This window comes from Lepidochelys kempii, chromosome 2, assembly GCF_965140285.1.
Source record: "Lepidochelys kempii isolate rLepKem1 chromosome 2, rLepKem1.hap1, whole genome shotgun sequence".
In the NCBI taxonomy this organism is placed as follows: Eukaryota; Metazoa; Chordata; order Testudines; family Cheloniidae; genus Lepidochelys; species Lepidochelys kempii.
In genome coordinates, this window is record NC_136381.1 from 10306763 (window position 1) to 10329404 (window position 22642).

The following is a 22642-nucleotide window of genomic DNA, read 5'->3' on the forward strand; positions in this document are numbered from 1 at the left end:
TCAGTTCACAGTGCTGCCCTTTGGTCTATCAGCAGCCCCTCAGGTCTTTATGAAGTGCATGACAGTGGTCGCGGCATTCCTGAGAAAGCAAAGGGTGCAGGTGTATCCATCCCTACCTTGATGCCTGGCTGGTCAGAGGCCAGTCCAGGTCTGAGGTGGAGGCACACGTTCAACAACACTATCAACCTTTCAGAGGCTAGGCCTGTTGTTGAACACTCAGAAGTCAAACCTCGCCCAAAGAACAGAATTCATAGGAATGGTCCTTGACTCCATCCAAACCAAAGCCTTCCTTCCGGAAGCCAGATTCCAATCGCTGGGAGCAATCATACAGAACCTCAGAAAGGAACTTAGCACCATGGTAAGCATCTCTCTGAAGCATCTGGGGCAGATGGCTTCCTGCATTTATGTGGTAAAGTACATGAGGTTGCGACTCAGAGCTCTCCAAGTCTGGCTAGCATCAGCATACCATCGTGTGCAAGACGGCTTGGCTGTGGTGGTCACACTTGGCCTCCCTCCAGTTGGACCTGGGGTCACTCTGTGCAGGTGTTCCATTCACCAAACCCCAACCATGGATGTCTCTGGTCACTGACACCTCCCAACTGGGCTGTGGAGCTCATCTAGGAGTTCTCAGGGGGTCCTCTGGTCTCAGGAGGAGCTCTCACTTCATCAATTGTGAGAGAACTTGGAGTAGTACATCTCGCGAGGTCAGGCTGCAATGCCTGACAAGAAGGCAAGTGCGTGTCACTGCTTACAGACAACATGATGGCGATGTTCTATATAAACAGACAGGGTGGAGCATGCTCACCTCACCTATACCAGGAAGCCCTCCACCTCTGGGAATTCTGCTTGATTCGTCTTGAGGAGCCCTTCCTTTCAGGGGCTCAGAATGCGCTAGCGGATCATCTCAGCAGATTCTTCACCAACCACACATGGTCCATTCACCTGGACGTTGTGATGGATGTTTTTCAGAGGTGCTGGACTCCCAAGGTACTCCTGTTTGAACAAAATACAAGAGGTAGTGCCCACAGTTCTGCTCCTTTCAGAATCTCAGTCTGGGCTCGATCTCTAATGTGTTCCTTATCCCCTGGAAGGACCATCTTTTCTACGCATTTCCATGTATTCCACTCATACACAGGGCTCTACTGAAGGTCAAAAGAGATGAGGCGTGCTTGATCATGATAGTGCTGGCCTGGCCGCACGAGCATTGTTTTATCACCCTCCTGAATCTCTCCTTAGAAACACCAATCACCCTGTCTCTGTTTCCAGATCTAATCTCTCAGGATCACAGGCATCTGCAGCATCCAAACATCGAGTCCCTCCATCTCACAGCCTGGAAGCTCCATGGCTGAACCCCTTGGAGCTGGCATGCTCGGACTTGGTTCAGCAGGTCCTGTTACAGAGCAGAAAACTGTCCTGCAGGGCTGTGTATCTGGCAAAATGGAAGAGATTCTCAATCTGGCGAGGCCAGAAAAGGGATCTTGCCCTCTCAGGCAGGCAACAGTTCCATGTATTCTGGACTACTTGCTACACACCTAAAGCAGCAAGGGCTGTCAGTATCTTCAATTAGAGTGCACCTGGTGACTATCTCGGGCTTTCACCTGAGGGTGAATGGCAGGTCAATCTTCGCTAATGAGCTCTGTAGCCGTTTTCTTAAGGGACTGGATAGGCTATACCCACAGGTGAAGCAGCGTATCCAGTCTTGGGACCTTAACTTGGCACTATTGAGACGCGTGGGGGCCCCCTTTGAGCCTTTGGCAACATGCTCCTTACTCTACTTGTCCTGGAATGTGGCTTCCTGGTGGCCATCACCTCAGCCAGGAGGGTCTCGGAAATCAGGGCCCTTACTTTGGAACCATCATACATGGTTTTCTTCAAGGACAAAGTCCAGCTACATCCTCACCCGGCCTTCCTTCCTAAGGTGGTGTTGCCGTTTCACAATAACCAGGACATTTTCCTCTTGTGTTTTTCCCCAAAGCCACATGCTAATAGTCAGGAGCAGAGACTTCACTTGCTAGATGTCATGTGGGTGATCCAGTCTAAGGGGATATTGAGGCTGGTTGTGACCTTTGAAAGCTCAAAACACCTTCAGTATATGCATTGTAAAGTATACCCGCTTTTCAAATTGCTTCTACATTATTGGTCTTAATTCTTTTTAATTCAAAGCATATGAGGAACAAAGCCATTAGTAAAGTCAGGTTTTCTAACTAACTTGGGGAGGGGATGGGTCATTGATGGTCATTTTTCAATTGAGAAATATGCTTGAAAAGGCACCATACATACATTTAAAGAGTGCTGGGAGGATGACCACCCTCTGTTGTGCCTTGTGGGCTCCACCACTGCTTCTTATCATGTCTTAAGTATCTTGTAAGAAACTCACGATATTCAAGGTACTTCTTTCAAGCAATGACAAAAGCCAGTACTTTGAAGAAATATATTTAATTTACCTAACTATAGGTCACAAAAATATTCAACAATTTATTCTCTCTGGATAGTTCTTGTGATATTCTAAACAACTGGTAGCTTATTGAAGTTGTTACAAATAATCCTGGTTCATTATCTTGTATTACTTTGCAGATGGGTCCTAGTGTATAATTGAATAAATCATCATTACAGCGAAGGAAGTCAAATATTAGTGAAAACCCAAAGGGAAATGGAGCCCTTGAGAAGAGTATTAAGAAACTGCTTACAGCTCTTTAGCTCTCATAAGCTGATAAGCTTTTTTGGAATTGATTATATTTTAAATATTACATTGGATTATGATAGTCCTATTAAATAGCTTTAGTATCATGGTTATGAGAAATAAAACCAAAGATATTTGTGACCCAGTTAAAGTGATCAGTGTTATAAAAATACTGACTTAGCATCTACAGAAGTAAGAGTGTACAATATATCCCCAGTAGGAACCACCTAATGACGTTTCATAGTTTTATTTGACTAGTATACCATTCATAATGGCTGTTAGTAAGTGGCAGGGGCTAGATGAATCCCACAACTTCTCCCTGCAAAGCTAGTATTTTTGAGAATATGTGGCTTCAGCTACCGCAGGGGTCCCCAACGTAGTGCCTGCTGGGGCATTTTTGTGTGCCCGCAGGACACCGCACCGCCGAAATGCCCCTGAGAAGCGTTGCCGTTTAAGCAGCGACGCTTCTTCCCGCTGCCGCTTTTCGGCGGTGACGTGTCAGGCGCCCACCACAGTCTTTTGGGAATAACAATATGCTATTCCCACAAGAAAGTTTGGGGACCACTACCCCTTCTCCTTCCAACAGTGCAATATGGGCTAAATATCTCCTGAAAGTTTTGTCATGTGGAGTGGCCCTTTAAAAAGGCTCCAGGAAGGATGATTTTGTCAGCTGGGCCTTCCAGGATCACTAAGAGGTAGGAAACGGAGGTAGCCAAGACCCCTCTGTTCCTAATCTTCTATGGAGCCAGGAATTTGGGGTGTCACGTGGCTCCACCACCCCATCTGCTTCTAGCAGCACCAGCGGGTTTCCCTTTACCATCTCAGGAATCCTAAGGATGTCTGCAATTTTGGACCTCGGTGCACTGTTGTGGAGCTTGGCAATTGACTCTTCCGTGGGGGATGAGTGAGAAAATGGGAAAATGAATAGAGGGTTAGGTATGGGCAAGCCCTGGCAGTACCATTACAGTCCTGAACTAGTTTCAGAGTAGCAGCCATGTTAGTCTGTATTCGCAAAAGAAAAGAAAAGGAGTACTTGTGGCACCTTAGAGACTAGTGACCTTAGAGCACGTACACCATAAGTGTTCATTGATGTTTCTGTCCTGTTGCAGCTCACACTTGCAAGGACCCACCCCTGCACTGAGCAGCAGGGAAGGACTCTCTTGTTTGAGAGAGCAATAAGGACAGTTTATATTTTTCTATCGTAAAAAAGAAAACCTAATAATGCTGCACAGGGAAGTGTTTGGATATATGTTGTATATAGAAGGGAGAGATAAATATAAAAATAATTGGAAGTGAGCCACGGATTTGTTTTTTCAGGGAAGGATGAAGGTTGGAAAGGAGGTGAATGTTAAGGCAGCACAGGAGTTTAAGGTATTTTAAAAACTTTCAGAGTTGGTTTAGAACCGTTAAACTATACATATGATTGACCTAATGTTTTCAAATTAAGGGATGTGGAGCACTTCACAAGTACTTTATGGCAAGTTGACTAGTCGTACGATGTTGACTTTCCTCCTTCCTAGTTGCTAAATTTCATTTATACAATTAAAATATATGAAATCCTTTTCTAATATCCTGAGTAGAAATGGTCTGTGCAATTGTGAATGAATGAAGATATGGTCTATGAAAGAATTTCTCTATTGTAATGTCTACACTATGAAAAAATTTGAAAATGCTAGATTCTATCACCTCACTTCTTTGTTAATGTTAGTTATCCTCTCTCCCCCATTTCCTCTGATTTTCTGTTACTTGTTTAGCCTTGTCTTAAATTAGACTGTAAGCAATTTGGGGCATGGACTACCTCTACTGATGTTTGTACAGCATCAAGCTCAGTAAGGTTATGATCTAGTTGGGATCTCTGGGTCCTGCCACAATACAAATAATAAATAGTGGTACTAAACAGAAAAATTGAAATTTCTTTGAGTTAATAAATTTGTACAATTGTTATTATCTTTTCCTTTCCGGATCCCAAGTCCACAGCTGTTTCCTCATATACTTTTTGCTAATAATAAGACCAAATAGATAACTGATCTGCATAGTATAGCTTACAGTAGGTTTCTTGTTTTCAGTAAGTTGTTTGTTAGTCTCTAAGGTGCCACAAGTACTCCTCGTTCTTTTTGTTTTCAGTAGTTACTTACAGAATTGAAATCCATCATTTGAGTGTCTTTGCTTTGAGAGAGACTTGGAATGATCAAATATTGACATCTCGGCATGTTGTTGTGCTGGTAACTCACCCTTCCAGATTCTGTGAGGGTTGTAGTGTATTTATTCATTTGATTTATAAATAGTGTAAAAATTACTGTTTGTCTGTAAGGAATTCATCTTTAGTCTACGCTCTGTGTATGAGTAATGGCCTCTTGATGTAATTGGAAAGTGTCTACTTCATTTTGGGCACTAACAAAAAATCACAAGTTACGGTGTATAAATAATATTCTTCATTTAATCAGCAATTTGTCTGATAGTTTTCATTTGCAGGTTTCATGCTTTTTAAGAGGTTATATTTGTCTCACAGTGCATGTCCTTAATTCCTGCTAGCATTAATTGGAGTTAAACATTTTCATTAAAAACCTATCCCTTAAGCCTTCTGTAATATTGCTAAGAAAATGTAATCAGATAGTAGTAAATGGTTGTGAATGTGTAATTTTAGTACAGCCAATTTCAGCATGTGAATTAGTTTCATATTAAACAACAAGTCTTGATTTATGCAGTCCACTTACTAATATTATCTTGACAAGGGCGTGCTAACAAGGTATGTTAAAATATGGAGAAAGCCAGAGCACTGAAATACTTTAAAAGCTGCAACCAGAATCTCTGCATTCCAACTACTACTATAGTGAGACCTCTGTGATTAAGCATCTCCCAATTACTAGTAATGGTATTCCTTGATCTTTCCCCTTAATCCTCATGCTTGTTTATACTTCTAAAATTGAATTTAGTTTGTAATGTTGGTATGTCTCCACTTATGTCTCTGCACTTGGTATGGTACATACTTAGTTCTGAGACTTTCTTGCCACCCTCAATAAAGCTCCCAAGTTACCTACTCTTCCCTGAAGAGAATTAAAAGGGAGTGCATGAGGTTCTCAACTAATGGTTAATCAGGTCTCCTGTTAGTGATTGATTTATCAGTGTCACTGTTCCTCTTATCTTTTTAAATAAATGAAGCTGCCAAATCATACTCAGCTCATATACATGAAAACTTGTGTTCCTATTACTGCCACTCTTTCCTCATTCTTTCCCTGTGTTGGGTTCACTCCTTACCATACTGTTGCATTCTGGTACTTGATTCCATGAGGTGCTGAGCACTCTGGCCCAGATCCAGAAAAGCACCTCAGCATGTAAGTAGCCACCACAGAAGTCAATGGGACCTCTCAAGTGTTTAAAGCTAAGCATGTGTTTAAGTGCGTTTTTGGATTGTTACCAGAGTACTTGGTACCTCATAGGATTAAGCTTTTTGGGACAAGAACTGCCATTTATTTTATTTGTACCGTCTCCCAGCTTATTAAGGTAACCAATCCACCTCTAGCCTTTGCACTTCCAGTCCCCTAACACAATGGTTTTCAACCAGGAGTATATGTACCTCTGGGGGTACGTAGAGGTCTTCCAGGGGGTACATCTAGATATTTGCCTAGTTTTACAACACGCTACATAAAAAGCACTAGCAAAGTCAGTGCAAACTAAAATTTCATATAGACGATGACATGTTTATACTGCTCTATATACTATAAGTTGAAATGTAAGTACAATATTTATATTCCAGTTGATTTATTTTAGAATTATATAGTAAAAATGGGAAAATAAGCAATTTTTCTGTAACAGTGTGCTGTGACGCTTCTGTATTTTTGTCTAATATTGTAAGCAAGTAGTTCTTAAGTGAGGTGAAACGTGGGGGTACGTAAGACACATCAGACTCCTGAAAGGGGTACAGTATGGAAAGGTGCTCACTTCAGCAGGAAACTGGGTTGTGGAGGTTATCTGGGAATTTGCATTTGACCGTAGGGATAGCTCTGAGTACTAGCATCTCTGTAGCAATATGTCAGCAGCAGTTAGGAGTGCTGTTATGGTACACTTCTGGTTTTAAATGTGTAATTATTTTTTACAGACTTCCAGTGGGTCCAAGGAGATGTATGTGAAGTTCAGCTGATGGTATACAATCCTATGCCTTTTGAACTCAGAGTAGAAAACATGGTATGTATTTTTCCAAATTGTTCTTTTATCATTATTTTGTGACACAATATTTTTTCAATTCTGCACCGTTCAATTTTCCAGTATTGTTTTTATGGAAAGCAAACTGTTAAAACTGTATTCAACCGATAAAGATAAATTCTCAGTCATATAACATCATTGCGTCATTTAGCCCTTCTCACCTTCTGTACTAGACAACTGATACTAGAAATAAGGCATACATTTTTAACAGTGAGTAATTAACCATTGGAACAATTTACTAAGAGTCATAGTGGATTCTCATTCACTGACAATTTTTAAATCAAGATTTTGTTTTTTTAAAGATGTGCTCTAGGTATTATTTTGGGGAAGTTCTTTGGCTTGTGCCGTACAGCAGGTTGGACTACATGATCACAATGGCCTTGGAATCTATGAATTATTGCGACAGTGAAATGAAATTCTTTGCCATTCAGAGTGCATGGATGCTTTACAATTACTGATGTACAGATCCCTGAACACTGAGGACTGGCATATAATGGCTGCATGGTTATTTAAATATCTTATGGTTATTCTTGTTTGCTGGGCAATAACCATATCCTTGACTGAATAACCAGACCCTGAACCCATAGGCTAAGCATCTTCTTAGCCCAGGGAATGATTGTGTCAGAATTATCAGGGTACATCTTCAGGTTGCTATGCTGCTGTGTACTGAACGTCTTTTCATCTCTGTCCTGGTTTCAGACTGGCCTAAGAATTCCCCATCCATCAGGTTGCCTCAACTTTTGACATCCTCCCTAGCTTGATAAAAGATTAACCCCCGCCACACACATCTAAAGCACAAAGATTGAGAGTGGGAGGAACATATGGGAAGAAGCCATAGATGGTGAAGAGGAAGAGGGACTACAGTAACTCCTCACTTAACGTCCTAGTTATGTTCTTGAAAAATGCAGTGTTACTCCAATCCAGTTTCCCTATAAGAATTAATGTAAATAGAGGGGTTTAGGTTCCAGGGAGATTTTTTTTCTCCAGACAAAAGAAGTTATATACATATATAGTATACGTTTTAAGTTTTAAACAAACGAATACTGTACTCACCACTGATGATTATGAAGCTTGGTTGAGGCAGTGGTGGAGCGGGGTCGGGGTGCAGGAGCTTGCCCCGTTCTGCCCGCTTGCCCGGCACTCTCGGGCAGGAGCACTGGGCAGGGGGAGCCAAACAGCGTTATAAGGGAACATTGCAGGACTTCAAAGGAGTATGTTCTCTAATAGATCAGCGACCTATTAACGAGACCATGTTAACTGGGACGATGTTAAGTGGGGAGTTACTGTATTTAAAAAATTCATCTGAGATCTCAAGGACTCCACTTGACAAACTGATATTACCTACTGATCAATTTTATACTTCTATAATCCTACAACTTAAGTCTGTTTAACATACGATTATATATGACATGACATATGTTAGTTAATCGTAATCACAAAGTAAACGAGCAATAAACTAAAATCTTTGGCTATACATCATAAAAATTCATTATTTGTTGAAGTCCTTTTGGGTTTCATTTTTATTGTCATCCCTGAGGAAAGCAGACATTCAAATCATATAAGTTCATGACTTCTGTTATTTTTAATTCCCTAGTCAGTGTTCTAAAAATATATATAGTGCTTCATTGAGGGATGCTGTTGTGAATTTCTGTGGTCTTATCCGTACAAAATAAATTTTTGATTCAGTTGCTCAAATGTGCTCTGGTATTGTACGTGCATTTTTGTGATCAAAAAGTTTGCATATTATGACAAGAATCAAATATAAATTTCTTGGTCTTGCCATTTGATCAACTAAAAGTTTATGGTTTAATATAAATTTTATGCTTTTCGGCTTAATAATGTATATTGATTTTTTTGGTGGTCATCTACAGTTCACCTGACTCCTTCCCATCCATTTTAGTCTGATTTGACACCTTATTCTCCCTCTCATAACAGTCACATTCTCTCACCTTCATCCTGGCCAACTGCAGTATTGATGTGTTGTCTGTTGCTTAGCCTCCCTCCTTCTTTGACCTTAAACTCTCAATCAACACATCGACTTATCAAAAGGGCCACTCATTCAACCTTGTTTTCACTAAATGCTACTTGTTCTATGACTTTTCATTTGCCTTTCCCTTTTTGTGACAATCACTTTATCTCCTTCAGTACTGCCCACCTGTTTCCCTTCCATTATTCTTCAATCCATCAGTGTGCATGATTTCTCTTCTCCTTTCCCACACTCTCTCCTGTGCCGTCTTCACATATTCTTTTGAATCCTTCTGTTCCTCATTTCCCAACAGCCTAGAACTTGGGATCCTACCGGGCTTTGTCTTTTGCCTGCTCTTCTTGCTCCTACACCCTTTCCCTTATCCCTGCCACCTTTAATCTGATAATACATAAATGTACCTCCACTCCTGATCTGATTCCATCCATCCAATCTTGCATCTTTGTCTGTTTCTCTAACATATCCTCGAGGATGTTTTTGCTCTTAATATGTCTGAAAGCCTAGAAGCTAGATAAATTCAGACTAGAAATAAGGCATGGGTTTTTAACAGGGAGGGTAATTAAACATTAGGACTACATACCTAGGAATATAGTGGATTCTCAGTCACTTAAGTTTGCATATATTTGTAAAAGAGATGCTATAGCTCAAACGGAAGCTATATGGGCTTGAAACAGAAATTAACTGGTAAGGTTCTATGGCTTGTGTTATTCAGGAGGTCAGACCAGGTGGTCATAATGGTTCTTCTGGCTTAAGAAATCTATGAAATTTGAACTGCTTAGAACTCCCAAGACCTCTTTGCTTCCCACCTTTTCTGTTCCTGCTGGCAGCAATGCTATCTTCTGTCACTCAGCCACACAATCTGGGCCCCTCTCCTCTTTCCCCACACTTCCAGGTCATGTCTAAATCTTGTTCTGTATCACCTCTAAGTTCTGGTCTTTTCCTTGTCTCCACATCGTGCAAATTCTAGTTTAGTGAGAGGTTTTGTCAATAGGAAGGTGAATTGCAATACTTGTCACTAGAATGCAGAGGTGGATTAGGTAAAACAAGTTTGTATTGTGAGCCAGAAGGCAGGGGAAATCATAGGCTTGATCAGAGAAGGTGATGTCAGAACACTTATCGGGTACCTAGGGCCAGCCATAGCAAGACAAGTTCTTACAAAAGATAGTACGGACAAACATACACAAACTGAAACAGGAACAAACTAAAAAAAGCAAACCAGCCTTCATGATATCCACTCAGATTATGTTGAAGAGTAAAAATTGTTTCATTAACCTGGGTACTGGGGCCAATTTAGGAATGAATGTCAGTGTCCTGGATGCACAATTGAAATTCTAGGTGTATACTTTGCTTAGTCTCAAGAAACTCAAATTCTGTCAAAACTTGCCCAGCGATGATAAGCACCCTAGTTCCTACCCCTGCTGCAGTTGCCAAACCCTCCTCTGCCTCAAGGTTGCAAAATGCTACCACAGGCCTTTGTAAATCTTATTTGGCACAGCGTTCTGCAAAATCTGGTGTTTTAAAAGATGTTTCTGTTGTTGAACTCTGTTGAGGCCTAATATTAGAATAGTTTGGAGAAACACTCGGGGAGCTAAGTTTCCGAAGAGTGTAGCATCTTTATTGTTTTCTTTGATATTTATTGGTTTCAGAGTAACAGCCGTGTTAGTCTGTATTCGCAAAAAGAAAAGGAGTACTTGTGGCACCTTAGAGACTAACCAATTTATTTGAGCATAAGCTTTTGTGAGCTACAGCTCACTTCATCGGATGCATACTGTGGAAACTGCAGAAGACATTATATACACAGAGACCATGAAACAATACCTCCTTCCACCCCACTCTCCTGCTGGTAATAGCTTATCCAAAGTGACCACTCTCCTTACAATGTGTATGAAAATCAAGGTGGGCCATTTCCAGCACAAATCCAGGTTCTCTCACCCTCCGCCCCCCACACACAAACTCACTCTCCTGCTGGTAATAGCCCACCCAAAGTGACCACTCTCCCTACAATGTGCATGATAATCAAGGTGGGCCATTTCCAGCACAAATCCAAGTTTAAAAAACTTCAAATCCAGACTCCAGCGAGAAACTGCTGAATTGGAATTCATTTGCAAATTGGATACTATTAATTTAGGCTTAAATAGAGACTGGGAGTGGCTAAGTCATTATGCAAGGTAGCCTATTTCCCCTTGTTTTTTCAAACCCCCCCCCCCCCAACATTCTGGTTAAACTTGGATTTGTGCTGGAAATGGCCCACCTTGATTATCATGCACATTGTAGGGAGAGTGGTCACTTTGGATGAACTATTACCAGCACGAGAGTGAGTTTGTGTGTGTGGTTTTTGGAAAAGGGGGGGGGGTGAGAAAACCTGGATTTGTGCTGGAAATGGCCCACCTTGATTATCATGCACATTGTAAAGAGAATGGTCACTTTGGATGGGCTATTACCAGCAGGAGAGTGAGTTTGGGGAGGGGAGGGGTGAGAAAACCTGGATTTGTGCTGGAAATGGCCCAACTTGATTATCATACACATTGTAATAAGAGTGATCACTTTAGATAAGCTATTACCAGCAGGAGAGTGGGGTGGGAGGAGGTATTGTTTCATGGTCTCTGTGCATATAAATGTCTTCTGCAGTTTCCACAGTATGCATCCGATGAAGTGAGCTGTAGCTCACGAAAGCTTATGCTCAAATAAATTGATCACTCTTATTACAATGTGTATGATAATCAAGTTGGGCCATTTCCAGCACAAATCCAGGTTTTCTCACCCCCCCCCCCCCCAAACTCACTCTCCTGCTGGTAATAGCCCATCCAAAGTGACCACTCTCTTTACAATGTGCATGATAATCAAGGTGGGCCATTTCCAGCACAAATCCAGGTTTTCTCACCCCCCCCCCCTTTTCCAAAAACCACACACACAAACTCACTCTCCTGCTGGTAATAGTTCATCCAAAGTGACCACTCTCCCTACAATGTGCATGATAATCAAGGTGGGCCATTTCCAGCACAAATCCAAGTTTAACCAGAACGTTGGGGGGGGGGGGGGGTTTGGAAAAAACAAGGGGAAATAGGCTACCTTGCATAATGACTTAGCCACTCCCAGTCTCTATTTAAGCCTAAATTAATAGTATCCAATTTGCAAATGAATTCCAATTCAGCAGTTTCTCACTGGAGTCTGGATTTGAAGTTTTTTAAACTTGGATTTGTGCTGGAAATGGCCCACCTTGATTATCATGCACATTGTAGGGAGAGTGGTCACTTTGGGTGGGCTATTACCAGCAGGAGAGTGAGTTTGTGTGTGGGGGGCGGAGGGTGAGAGAACCTGGATTTGTGCTGGAAATGGCCCACCTTGATTTTCATACACATTGTAAGGAGAGTGGTCACTTTGGATAAGCTATTACCAGCAGGAGAGTGGGGTGGAAGGAGGTATTGTTTCATGGTCTCTGTGTATATAATGTCTTCTGCAGTTTCCACAGTATGCATCCGATGAAGTGAGCTGTAGCTCACGAAAGCTTATGCTCAAATAAATTGGTTAGTCTCTAAGGTGCCACAAGTATGCCTTTTCTTTTTGATATTTATTAGTTTTCACATTGAAGACAAATGCATGTTTATATGAGAGGCTCGGAAAATTCTGGAATCTTACTGGATAAATGTAATTTTCTTCTCTTCATGGTGATAGTTACAAGATTAATGGATTGAAAATACTCTTGTTTACTTGAGCTGATCAGTCAGACATACAGAACTTGTCCTGGAAAGTGCTTAGTTCTAAGAAGACTAACAAATACAAAGAAACGTTTGATATAAACTATTTTTAATGATTGAATGTTGGAAAACAGCACATGTATGGCTAGAAAATAGTTTGAGAAATATATATTAATATAATTTAAGTAACTTTAAAAATGGCTAATTCAGACCATTCAGCAGCATACATTTTAGAATCAGTCCTCATATTTCACTCTCTTGTAACTGGTATAGAATGTGGTTTGTTTATTTAATGGACAAGAATTTAATGGTTATGAATCTACTGTAAATTTGGAAATCACATTTCCATCCAAAAGCTTTTTATGTACTATTGTTAAAAATAACCTCTACAGTTATTGTGGCTTTTCTTTTTGTCGACTTTGTGTTAACAGCACGTTGTGGTCAGTTTCACAGTTTGATGATGATCGGTTGCATCTATTTCACACACTGCTCTTGGGGGAGTACACATCTATGCATTTTTTTCCCCCAGCCTCTGTGAGAGGGTTTTTAACAGTAACAGCTACATTGATGAGGTGTAGTAGGCAAATATGTACAAAAAGAACAAAGGGAAAAGATAGGTGTAGGTCTTGCTATGTTTGGTGCTTTCAAAATTTTGACTGCTCAAAATAGCCTTTATAAACTCAGCAGGGGATCAAAAACCCTTAGTGTGGTTTCTTTTTTTTTAAATAAAGAAGAGTGCTCAGGAAAAATTCAGGGTATATTACTGAAAGTGTGTTGAATCAGCAAACAATTTTTTATCAACTAAAAACATCGTTTCCAGTGTCCCTCTAAAGGAAGAGGATGTAGAATGAGGAGACATACAGGGTATTTGCAAACAAGACAATCTAGTTTGCCCTGTATTACTTTTTTAAAAAAATAACACATCTACATCAGGGTAGGCAAACTTTTTGGCCCGAGGGCCACATCTGGGTATGGAAATTGTATAGAGGGCCATGAATGCTCACAACATTGGGGGTTGAGGTGTGGGCTCCGGCTGGGGGTGTGGGCTCTGGAGTGTGGCCAGAAGTGAGGAGTTCAGGGTGCGGGCTGGGGCTCCAGGCTGGGGCAGGGGGTGGGATGAGGCCTCTGGCTGGAGGGGTGGGGGTGGGGGTGCAGGAGGGTGCTCCGGTCTGGGACTGGGGAGTTTGGAGGGTGGGAGGGAGCAGGGGGTTGGGGCATGGGAGGGGAGCAGGGCTGCAGGCTTTGGCGGCGCTTACGTCACGCAGCTCCCAGAAGCAGTAGCATGTCCCCTCTCTGGCTCCTACATGTAGGGGCAGCCAGTGGGCTCTGCACACTGCCCTGTCCGCAGGCTCCGCCCCTGTAGCTCCCATTGGCTCTGGTTCCCGGCCAATGGGAGCTGTGGGGGCAGCGCTTGGGAAGGGGGCAGCATGCGGAGCCCACTGGCTGCCCCTGTGTGTAGGGGCTGGATGAGGGAAATGCTGCTGCTGCTTCCGGGAGCTGCATGGAGTGGGGCAAGCCCCTGACTCCACTCCCCGGCTGGAGCACTGGAGCAGGACAAGTCCCGGACTCCACTTCCCTGCTGGAGCTTGAGGACCGGATTAAAACGTTCGGAGGGCCGGATGCCAGATGGCTCCATATCTAGTTGGCAGCCGGTATCTAGCAGAGTGCCCCAAGGGTCGGTCCTGGTGCCGGTTTTGTTCAATATCTTCATAAATGATCTGGAGGATGGTGTGGATTGCACCCTCAGCAAATTTGCGGATGACACTAAACTGGGAGGAGTGGTAGATATGCTGGAGGGTAGGGATAGGATACAGAGGGACCTAGACAAATTGGAGGATTGGGCCAAAAGAAATCTGATGAGATTCAAGAAGGACAAGTGCAGAGTCCTGCACTTAGGATGGAAGAATCCAATGCACCGCTACAGACTAGGGACCGAATGGCTAGGCAGCAGTTCTGCAGAGAAGGACCTAGGGGTGACAGTGGACGAGAAGCTGGCTATGAGTCAACAGTGTGCCCTTGTTGCCAAGAAGGCCAATGGCATTTTGGGCTATATAAGTAAGGGAATTGCCAGCAGATTGAGGGACGTGATCATTTCCCTCTATTCGACATTGGTGAGGCCTCATCTGGAGTACTATGTCCAGTTTTGGGCCCCACACTACAAGAAGGATGTGGAAAAATTGGAAAGAGTCCAGCGGAGGGCAACAAAAATGATGAGGGGACTGGAACACATGAGTTATGAGGAGAGGCTGAGGGAATTGGGATTATTTAGTCTGTGGAAGAGATGAATGAGGGGGGATTTGATAGCCGCTTTTAACTACCTGAAAGGTGGATCCAAAGAGGATGGATCTAGACTATTCTCGGTGATAGCAGATGACAGGACAAGGAATAATGGTCTCAAGTTGCAGTGGGGGAGGTTTAGGTTGGATATTAGGAAAAACTTTTTCACTGGGAGGGTGGTGAAACACTGGAATGCATTACCTAGGGAGGTGGTGGAATCCCCTTCCTTAGAAGTTTTTAAGGTCAGGCTTGACAAAGCCCTGGCTGGGATGATTTGGTTGGGATTGGTCCTGCTCTGGGCAGGGGCTTGGACTAGATGGCCTCCAGAGGTCCCTTTCAACTCAGTTATTCTATGATTCTGTGCGGCCCCCGGGCCATAGTTTGCCCATCCCTGATCTACATAATGCTTCTCGTATAAAAACAAACAAAAATCACATCCCAACCTGTTCTGTTTCTTGCCAAAACCTTTTTTTTGGGGAGAGGTAGGCTGTGGAAAAAAGTGGACGCATACGTTATTTGCTATCAGTATTACAATCAAACGGTACTTAATATAGTGGTAATACCTTATCTAGAGCAGGCCTGGAATACATGAGTTATTTATGGAAGGGCGTAAAGTTTTCTGAGTACTTAGACATAAGAATGAGAACTGGTTCAGTATTATTACTGCTGTAAAAAGCACAGCACAAGATTTTCCAAGGGGAAAAACATCTCCCAACTACCGCTTCCCTTCCCCCCACAGTATCATTTACTTGTAAAACATTTACAGTGTTTTCAAGTAAATGATACTGACCCTGATTCAGGCTTCTTTATTTATTTGTCAATGTTAATCTAAAGATTTCTAAGCACTAGAGGGCAATGTTGGACAAATATTGTTGAGTTCTACTAATGGCAAGTAGCAAAATATCAAACTTGTCATTTATACATGCTAGATATGTCGTATTGTGATGCTTATCTGTGTTGATTTAGATTTAACGTTAAGCATCTTGGCTTCAGCCTTAGTGTTGGAACTCTTATGCACAGTAAGGTTTATTTTAGTTGTTTTCTTTGACTGAGAAATCTTTTACCCTTTTCCTATGGTCTTTGTACTTAAACACTCCAAAGTTGCACCAGATAATGACACGTAATGGTGGCAGTGCCTGATGTATGATGATACACTTGAAGCTGCTTATCTCTTACACTGTGACAGTCTCTTCCTAATGCTTATTTTGCTTCTCCATTCGTAACTAATGGTAATTCTGTGGAAAGGTTATTAGATTCAGATAATGTTTAAGAATTAAGAGTCTTAGAATGAGGCTGCACAACCACTGCATTATAACAGAAATATGTTGCAACGATTGCTAGTTTGATTTTTATCAACACAGTGTAATTTTGGATACCATGTGACAAATTGAGATAGAGACAACGTGGGTGAGGTAATATCTTTTATTGGACCGACTTCTGTTGGTGAAAGAGACAAGCTTTAGAACTTACACAGAGTTCTTCAGGTCATTTTGAGATAAGCTTTCTTTAAAAACAAAAAAAAACCCCTAAAACTAAGCTCTTTCCTGTACTGCTCTATAGTTAAACAGTCTGTTGTTCCTCTTACGGCAAATAATTTAGTATTCCCATTTAATTTTAGCAATTTTTCACCTGTCACATTTTATTTAGGTTGTTGCTGGCACCCAGTGCCGAAAGGCAAAACAACAGCAGGGGTTCGTTACCCGGTGTGCTTCACTCAATAATCACAATGGGGTGGAGAAGCAGAAAAGTTTATTTGCAGCTGCAAACAAGGTACAGTGAGGAATAGAATCTCAAATCCTGCACACCAGAGCAGGTCATTACACACACTTTTATATTCCTTAATGCTACTGCACTACACATCAGCCAATTAAAACTTTGCACAAATACTCTGCCTTCCTTATATGGGTTACAACAATGTTAATTTCCTGTAACCTCTAACAAGCATTCCTAGCAACTTAAATAACCAGCACATTCTGTCTGGCCTTGTAGTTGTTTCTCTCCTATTATCTTTAACTTGGAGTCAGCAAACCTTACACTATAAGGCACTATCTGCGGCTGCAACATTGTTTTAAGAGCAAAAGAGCTTACTCAAACCAGCCAGGCCTGAATTCTATTAAGGGGGGTTAAGAAGAAGCCCTTAGGCCTTCAGCAGGAAGACCTCCTCGACTCTTATGGCCTCCCATCTCCTCGACTTAACTAGTGGCCATGCCCTGGGGTCTCCAACAAGGTGGTTATTAGGGCTGTCAAGCGATTAAAAAAATTAATCATGTCATTAATCACGTGATGATAAAATTAATCATGCTGTTTATAATAGAATACCATTTATTTAAATATTTTTGGATGTTTTCTACATTTTCAAATATATTGATTTCGTTTACAACACAGAATACAGAGTGTACAGTGCTCACTTTATATTTTTGATTACAAGTATTTGCACTGTAAAAAAAATACTATTTTCCAATTCACCTAATTCCGTACTGTAGTGCAATCTCTTTACCATGAAAGTTGAACTTACAAATGTAGAATTATGTCCAAAAAGTGCCTGCATTCAAAAACAAAACAATGTAAAACTTTAGAGCCTACAAGTCCACTCTGTCCTCCTACTTGTTCAGCCGTCACTCAGACAGAAAAGTTTGTTTACATTTGTAGAAGATAATGCTGCCTGCTTCTTGTTTACAATGTCACCTGAAAGTGAGAATAGGCGTTGGCATGGCACTGTTGTAGCCGGCGTCGCAAGATATTTACATGCCAGATGTGCTAAACATTTATATTTCCCTTAATGCTTCAACCACCATTCCAGAGGACATGCGTCCATGCTGCTGATGGGTTCTGCTCGATAACGATCCAAAGCAGTGTGGATCGACACATGTTCATTTTCATCGTCAGAGTCAGATGCCACCAGCAGAAGGTTGATTTTTCTTCTTTGGTGGTTCGGGTTCTGTAGTTCCCGCATCTGAGTGTCGCTCTTTTAAGACTTCTGAAAGCATGCTCCACACCTCATCCTTCTCAGATTTTGGAATGCACTTCAGATTCTTAAATCTTCAGTCGAGTGCTGTATCTATCTTTAGAAATTTCACATTGGTGTCGTCTTTGCATTTTGTCAAATTTGCAGTGAAAGGGTTTTAAAAACGAACAGCATGTGCTGGGTCATCACCCAAGACTGCTATAACATGAAATATATGGCAGAATGTGGGTAAAACAGAGCAGGAGACGTACAATTCTCCCCCAAGGAGTTCAGTCACAAATTTAATTCATGCATTATTTTTTTAACGAGCGTCATCATCATGGAAATACGTCCTCTGGAATGATGGCCAAAGCATGAAGAGGCATATGAATCTTTAGTGCATCTGGCACGTAAATACCTTGCAACGTCAGCTACAGCAGTGCCATGTGAACACCTGTTCTCACTTTCAGGTGACATTGTAATTAAGAAGTGGGCAACATTATCTCCTGTAAATGTAAACAAACTTGTTTCTCTTAGTGATTGGCTGAACAAGAAGTAGGATTGAGTGGAGTTGTAGCTCTAAAGTTTTACATTGTTTTGTTTTTGAGTGCAGTTATATAACAAAAAACCCCTACATTTGTAAATTGCACTTTCATGATAGAGGTTGGACTACAGTACTTGTTTGTATGAGGTTAATTGAAAAATACTATTTCTTTATCGTTTTTACAGTACAAATATTTTTAATAAAAATAATATAAAGTGAGCACTTTACACTATGTATTCTGTGTTGTAACTGAAATCGATATATTTGAAAATGTAGAAAAACATCCAAAAATATTTAATAAATTTCAATTGGTATTCTGTTTAACAGTGGGATTAATTGCAATCAATTTTTTTGAGTTAATCGCGTGAGTTAACTGTTATTTATCGAGAGCTCTAGTGGTTATATTTTAGGGGTCATAATAACTTTAATTTTAAACTTGGCTCTTCTTTTTAGTGTTTTACAAAGGTGGTTAAACTGGGAGCAGGATTCAAAGGCTTTGTAAACGTAGGGGCTGTGAAAGTGTCGGGAATATAAAATGAGATGCACGCATGCAGAGTTATGCACCACAATTTGTTCTTATAGTTAGCATTTAAAGACTGTAAGGATGATCATGATATAGATGCCTCAAAGAGACTGAAAATAAATTAGCCTTTTGTTTTTAGGAGAATCTTCTGGAATTCCCCCCTTACTTGCTCCCTCATGGTGGCTCAGTGTCACAATTAACCTGTTTTCTGATGGATAGCTGCTATCCGAACACAGCTCATTACAGCCCATGCTGACCATTGGCCAGAAAAGATTAAGTAAATGATACAAGTTACGGCTTCTGCTATGCTCTCAACTAGTGGTTCCAAAACTAATTTTACTAATGCAACAAACCAACTGTATTTTGTCTTTTTTGAGGATCCACCATTATATATATGCTTCGTATGTGTGCATGCATACACATTATTATTTGAATCATAGAATATTAGGGTTGGAAGAGACCTCAGGAGGTCATCTAGTCTAATCCCCTGCTCAATGCAGGACCAACACTAACTAAATCATCCCAGCCAGGGCTTTGTCAAGCTGGGCCTTAAAAACTTCTAAGGATGGAGATTCCACCACCTCCCTAGTTAACCCATTCCAGTGCTTCACCATCCTCCTAGTGAAATAGTGTTTCTTAATATCCAGCCTAGACCTCCCCCACTGAAACTTGAGACCATTGCTTCTTTTTCTGTTGTCTGCCATCACTGAGAACAACCTAGCTCCCTCCTCTTTGGAACCTTTCAGGCATCGAAGGCTGCTGTCCTCTCACTCTTCTCTTCTGCAGACTAAATAACCCCAGTTCCCTCAGCCTCTCCTCATAAGTCATGTGCCCCAGCCCCCTAATCATTTTCATTGCCCTCCGCTGGACTCTCTTCAATTTGTCCACATCCCTTCTGTAGTGGGGGGACCAAAACTGGACACAATACTCCAGGTGTGGCCTCACCGGTGCTGAATAGAGGGGAATAATCACTTCGCTCGATCTGCTGGCAATGCTCCTACTAATACAGCCCAATATGCCATTGGTCGTCTTGGCAACCAGGGCACACTGCTGACTTATATCCAGTTGCTCATCCATTGTAATCCCCAGGTCCTTTTCTGCAGAACTGACGCTTAGCCAGTCAGTCCCCAGCCTGTTGCGGTGCATGGGATTCTTCCTTCCTAAGTGCAGGACTCTGCACTTGTCCTTGTTGAACCTCATCAGATTTCTTTTGGCCCAATCCTCCAATTCGTCTAGGTCGACCTGGACCTGGACCCTAGCCCTACTCTCCATTGTATCTACCTCTCCCTCCAGCTTAGTGTCATCTGCAAACTTGCTTAACTCCAGCACCTTCTTAGCCCTCCAGCCCTCTGTTCCTTCCTCCCCACCCTTAGTTTGAAACTGGGCGATGTGGTCATTTATATATACATTTATAAACCATTATTCCGTTATCACATCATTCGGGGCGGATGCAAGTTTTGTTAGGGGCGGTCCTGCAGTCCTTGTCTAGTAGACTCCGAGCCCTGCCTCATGTGGTGGGCACTGCTTGTGAATCACCTAAGTGGAACAGACTGCTACATCCCCTCAAAGAAGGAAGTTATTTGCTGTAACTGTGGTTCTTTGACGTGTGAATATATTCCACGATCCATCCTCCATCCCCTCTGCATTGGAGTGTAATCTCTGGGTTTTCAGTGCGAAGTAACTGAGGGAGGCCAGGGTGATGCTGCCGCATATAGCCCGGGGAGGGGCTATGGCCACGAGGCATGAGCACTGCCCTTCTGTGGGTACTGGTAGGCAAAATTCTCTGGCTCTGGTGTGTGCCTAAGTGACATACATGTCTGCATCACCTCTCGAGGAGGCATAGTTACAGTAAATAACAGTTTTTCATTTATCAGATATACTTAAAACAGGACTTCTACATCAGGGAAAACTTGAAAGAAAAGAAATGCTTATGTAAAAGACTGTTCGTGTTTCCTTTGCTGATTTTGTAGAGTTTTTGGTTAAAATTATTTCTCATAATCCAGCTTTTCTTTCTAGCTGAGACTGTAATGAAATTATTCTGTCTTTTATAAGACCAGTTTTTTTCTCATGGAAATTGTGATGTCACACATTCATAATTATGGTTTCCCTGCAGGGTCATGTAGTAGAAGCAGATGGTTTCTGAAGGGGACTAGCGTTGTTCTATACACACTATCCACTCTATGCATCTGGGTTATGAAGTGGGTTATACCCCATGAAAACTTATACCTAAATAAATTTGTTAGTCTCTAAGGTGCCACAAGGACTCCTCGCTGTTTTTACTATCTGTAAAGTGAGTTAAAGTAGCAAAAAGGTTGTTCTAAATGAAATTTGAGTTTTAATTTCCCTAAAGCATTTAGAGTTGTTTAAGGAAATAATAAGACTGCTTTATTCTCTTTGGAACGAAATGATCTATTTGTATGAATTTTATGTACTGCAGTACTTACCCAGAGAGGACCATTTCCTGTGAATTCCCCTCCCCAAGAACTTCCAACCATGTGTATTATAATTGAATCATACTATGAAATTATATAAGCAAGGGTATTAATGAAAATATCACTCACCAGTGGACATGGGGAGAAAATAAAATGTTTCAAAACTCAGTGGAAAACAAATCTTAAAACAAACATTTTTGAAAGGATTATAGAGTCCCAAATTTAAGGATTGAGGCTTTTGGAACCAATATTGTGAGTAAATTTACTTAATCTGAATGATTTGCTGACAATATTCAGCTAAGTAGTAAAGAGGAGTGGATTGCCCCTTCAAGCACGACCCTTCCAGAACATGTCTATGGCAAAAATGTAGATGAGTAGATGTAATAAGGTTTTTTCAATGGCTGCACTTGGAGCTGCTGTGGAAGGATGTTAGAAGACTGATAGGAAGGAACTGCTTTTCCTAGCTTTGGAAGCTTTGCAGGAGGAATATTGGAGAATCTTGACCTGATGTCAGATCACTGGGACTAATTTGCACAAGATGACAACCAAGACATCTGCTAAACTGGATAAAATTGGGGGATGGAGAAGATAAATTGACTTTATTACAAAATGTATAGCAGTTGAAGAACAGATGGCTGTGGTCCAAATTAGGTTGAGCCAAGTTTTATGTTGTGCCTGAGGAGATTTTGGGCAGATAGAATAATTGGGCTGTGGAAAGTAAGGTCTGAAAAATAAAGCTCCTAAATTTAATGGCAGAACTAGAGCTGTATGGAGAGCTTTCCACCATCCAAACCCTGGAGAACACATGGAGATCTGTCAGAGCTTTATTGACCAGATAGCAATCAATAAGATAATCAGAGAAGAGTTTCCATGGAATACCTGGGGAATTGCAAAGCACCAGATGCTGAAGTGCGAAACAGAGCTGCTGTGGTTGAGTGCTGCTACATCACAAGACATGGAGCCACAGAGATTCATTTAGCAGCTGAGACACATTCTGCTATGCTGGAGTTGGCTTCTCGGACTAAGTCTGTATAGTATCTGGGAATGAGCCTGGGTTCATAGATTTATGGTAGTGGGGCTTGTTGTAGTGTGCTAAAAACAGCTGTTCAGATATTGTGGCTCAGGCTGGAGCTCATGTTCGAGCACAACCCCTGCCTAGCTTGAGAACCTGAGCTGCACGTCTACACAGCTATTTTTAGTGGATTACTGTGAGCCCCACCACCACAAGCCTGTGGACCAGGACTGGGTTACTTGCTCTCAGATGCAGTGTAGATATTCCCTGGAGGAACTGAACCACCCAGCACCCAAAGGAGCTCTGAAAGTGTCTGTGAAAGTGGAGAGTGAGAACCGCAAGTGCTGTGAA

General features: G+C 41.7%; 1 protein-coding gene across 3 annotated transcripts in view; it reads left to right on the top strand.

Annotated features, from left to right (window-relative positions):
* TRAPPC9 (trafficking protein particle complex subunit 9) overlaps nucleotides 1-22642 on the top strand; it is an 831265-nt gene that overhangs the window by 107532 nt on the left and 701091 nt on the right. For all 3 annotated transcript variants that reach the window (XM_073330054.1, XM_073330052.1, XM_073330055.1), the window contains exon 12: nucleotides 6777-6862. In XM_073330054.1, the coding sequence (XP_073186155.1) occupies nucleotides 6777-6862 (86 nt within the window). The remainder of the gene's footprint in view (nucleotides 1-6776; nucleotides 6863-22642) is intronic.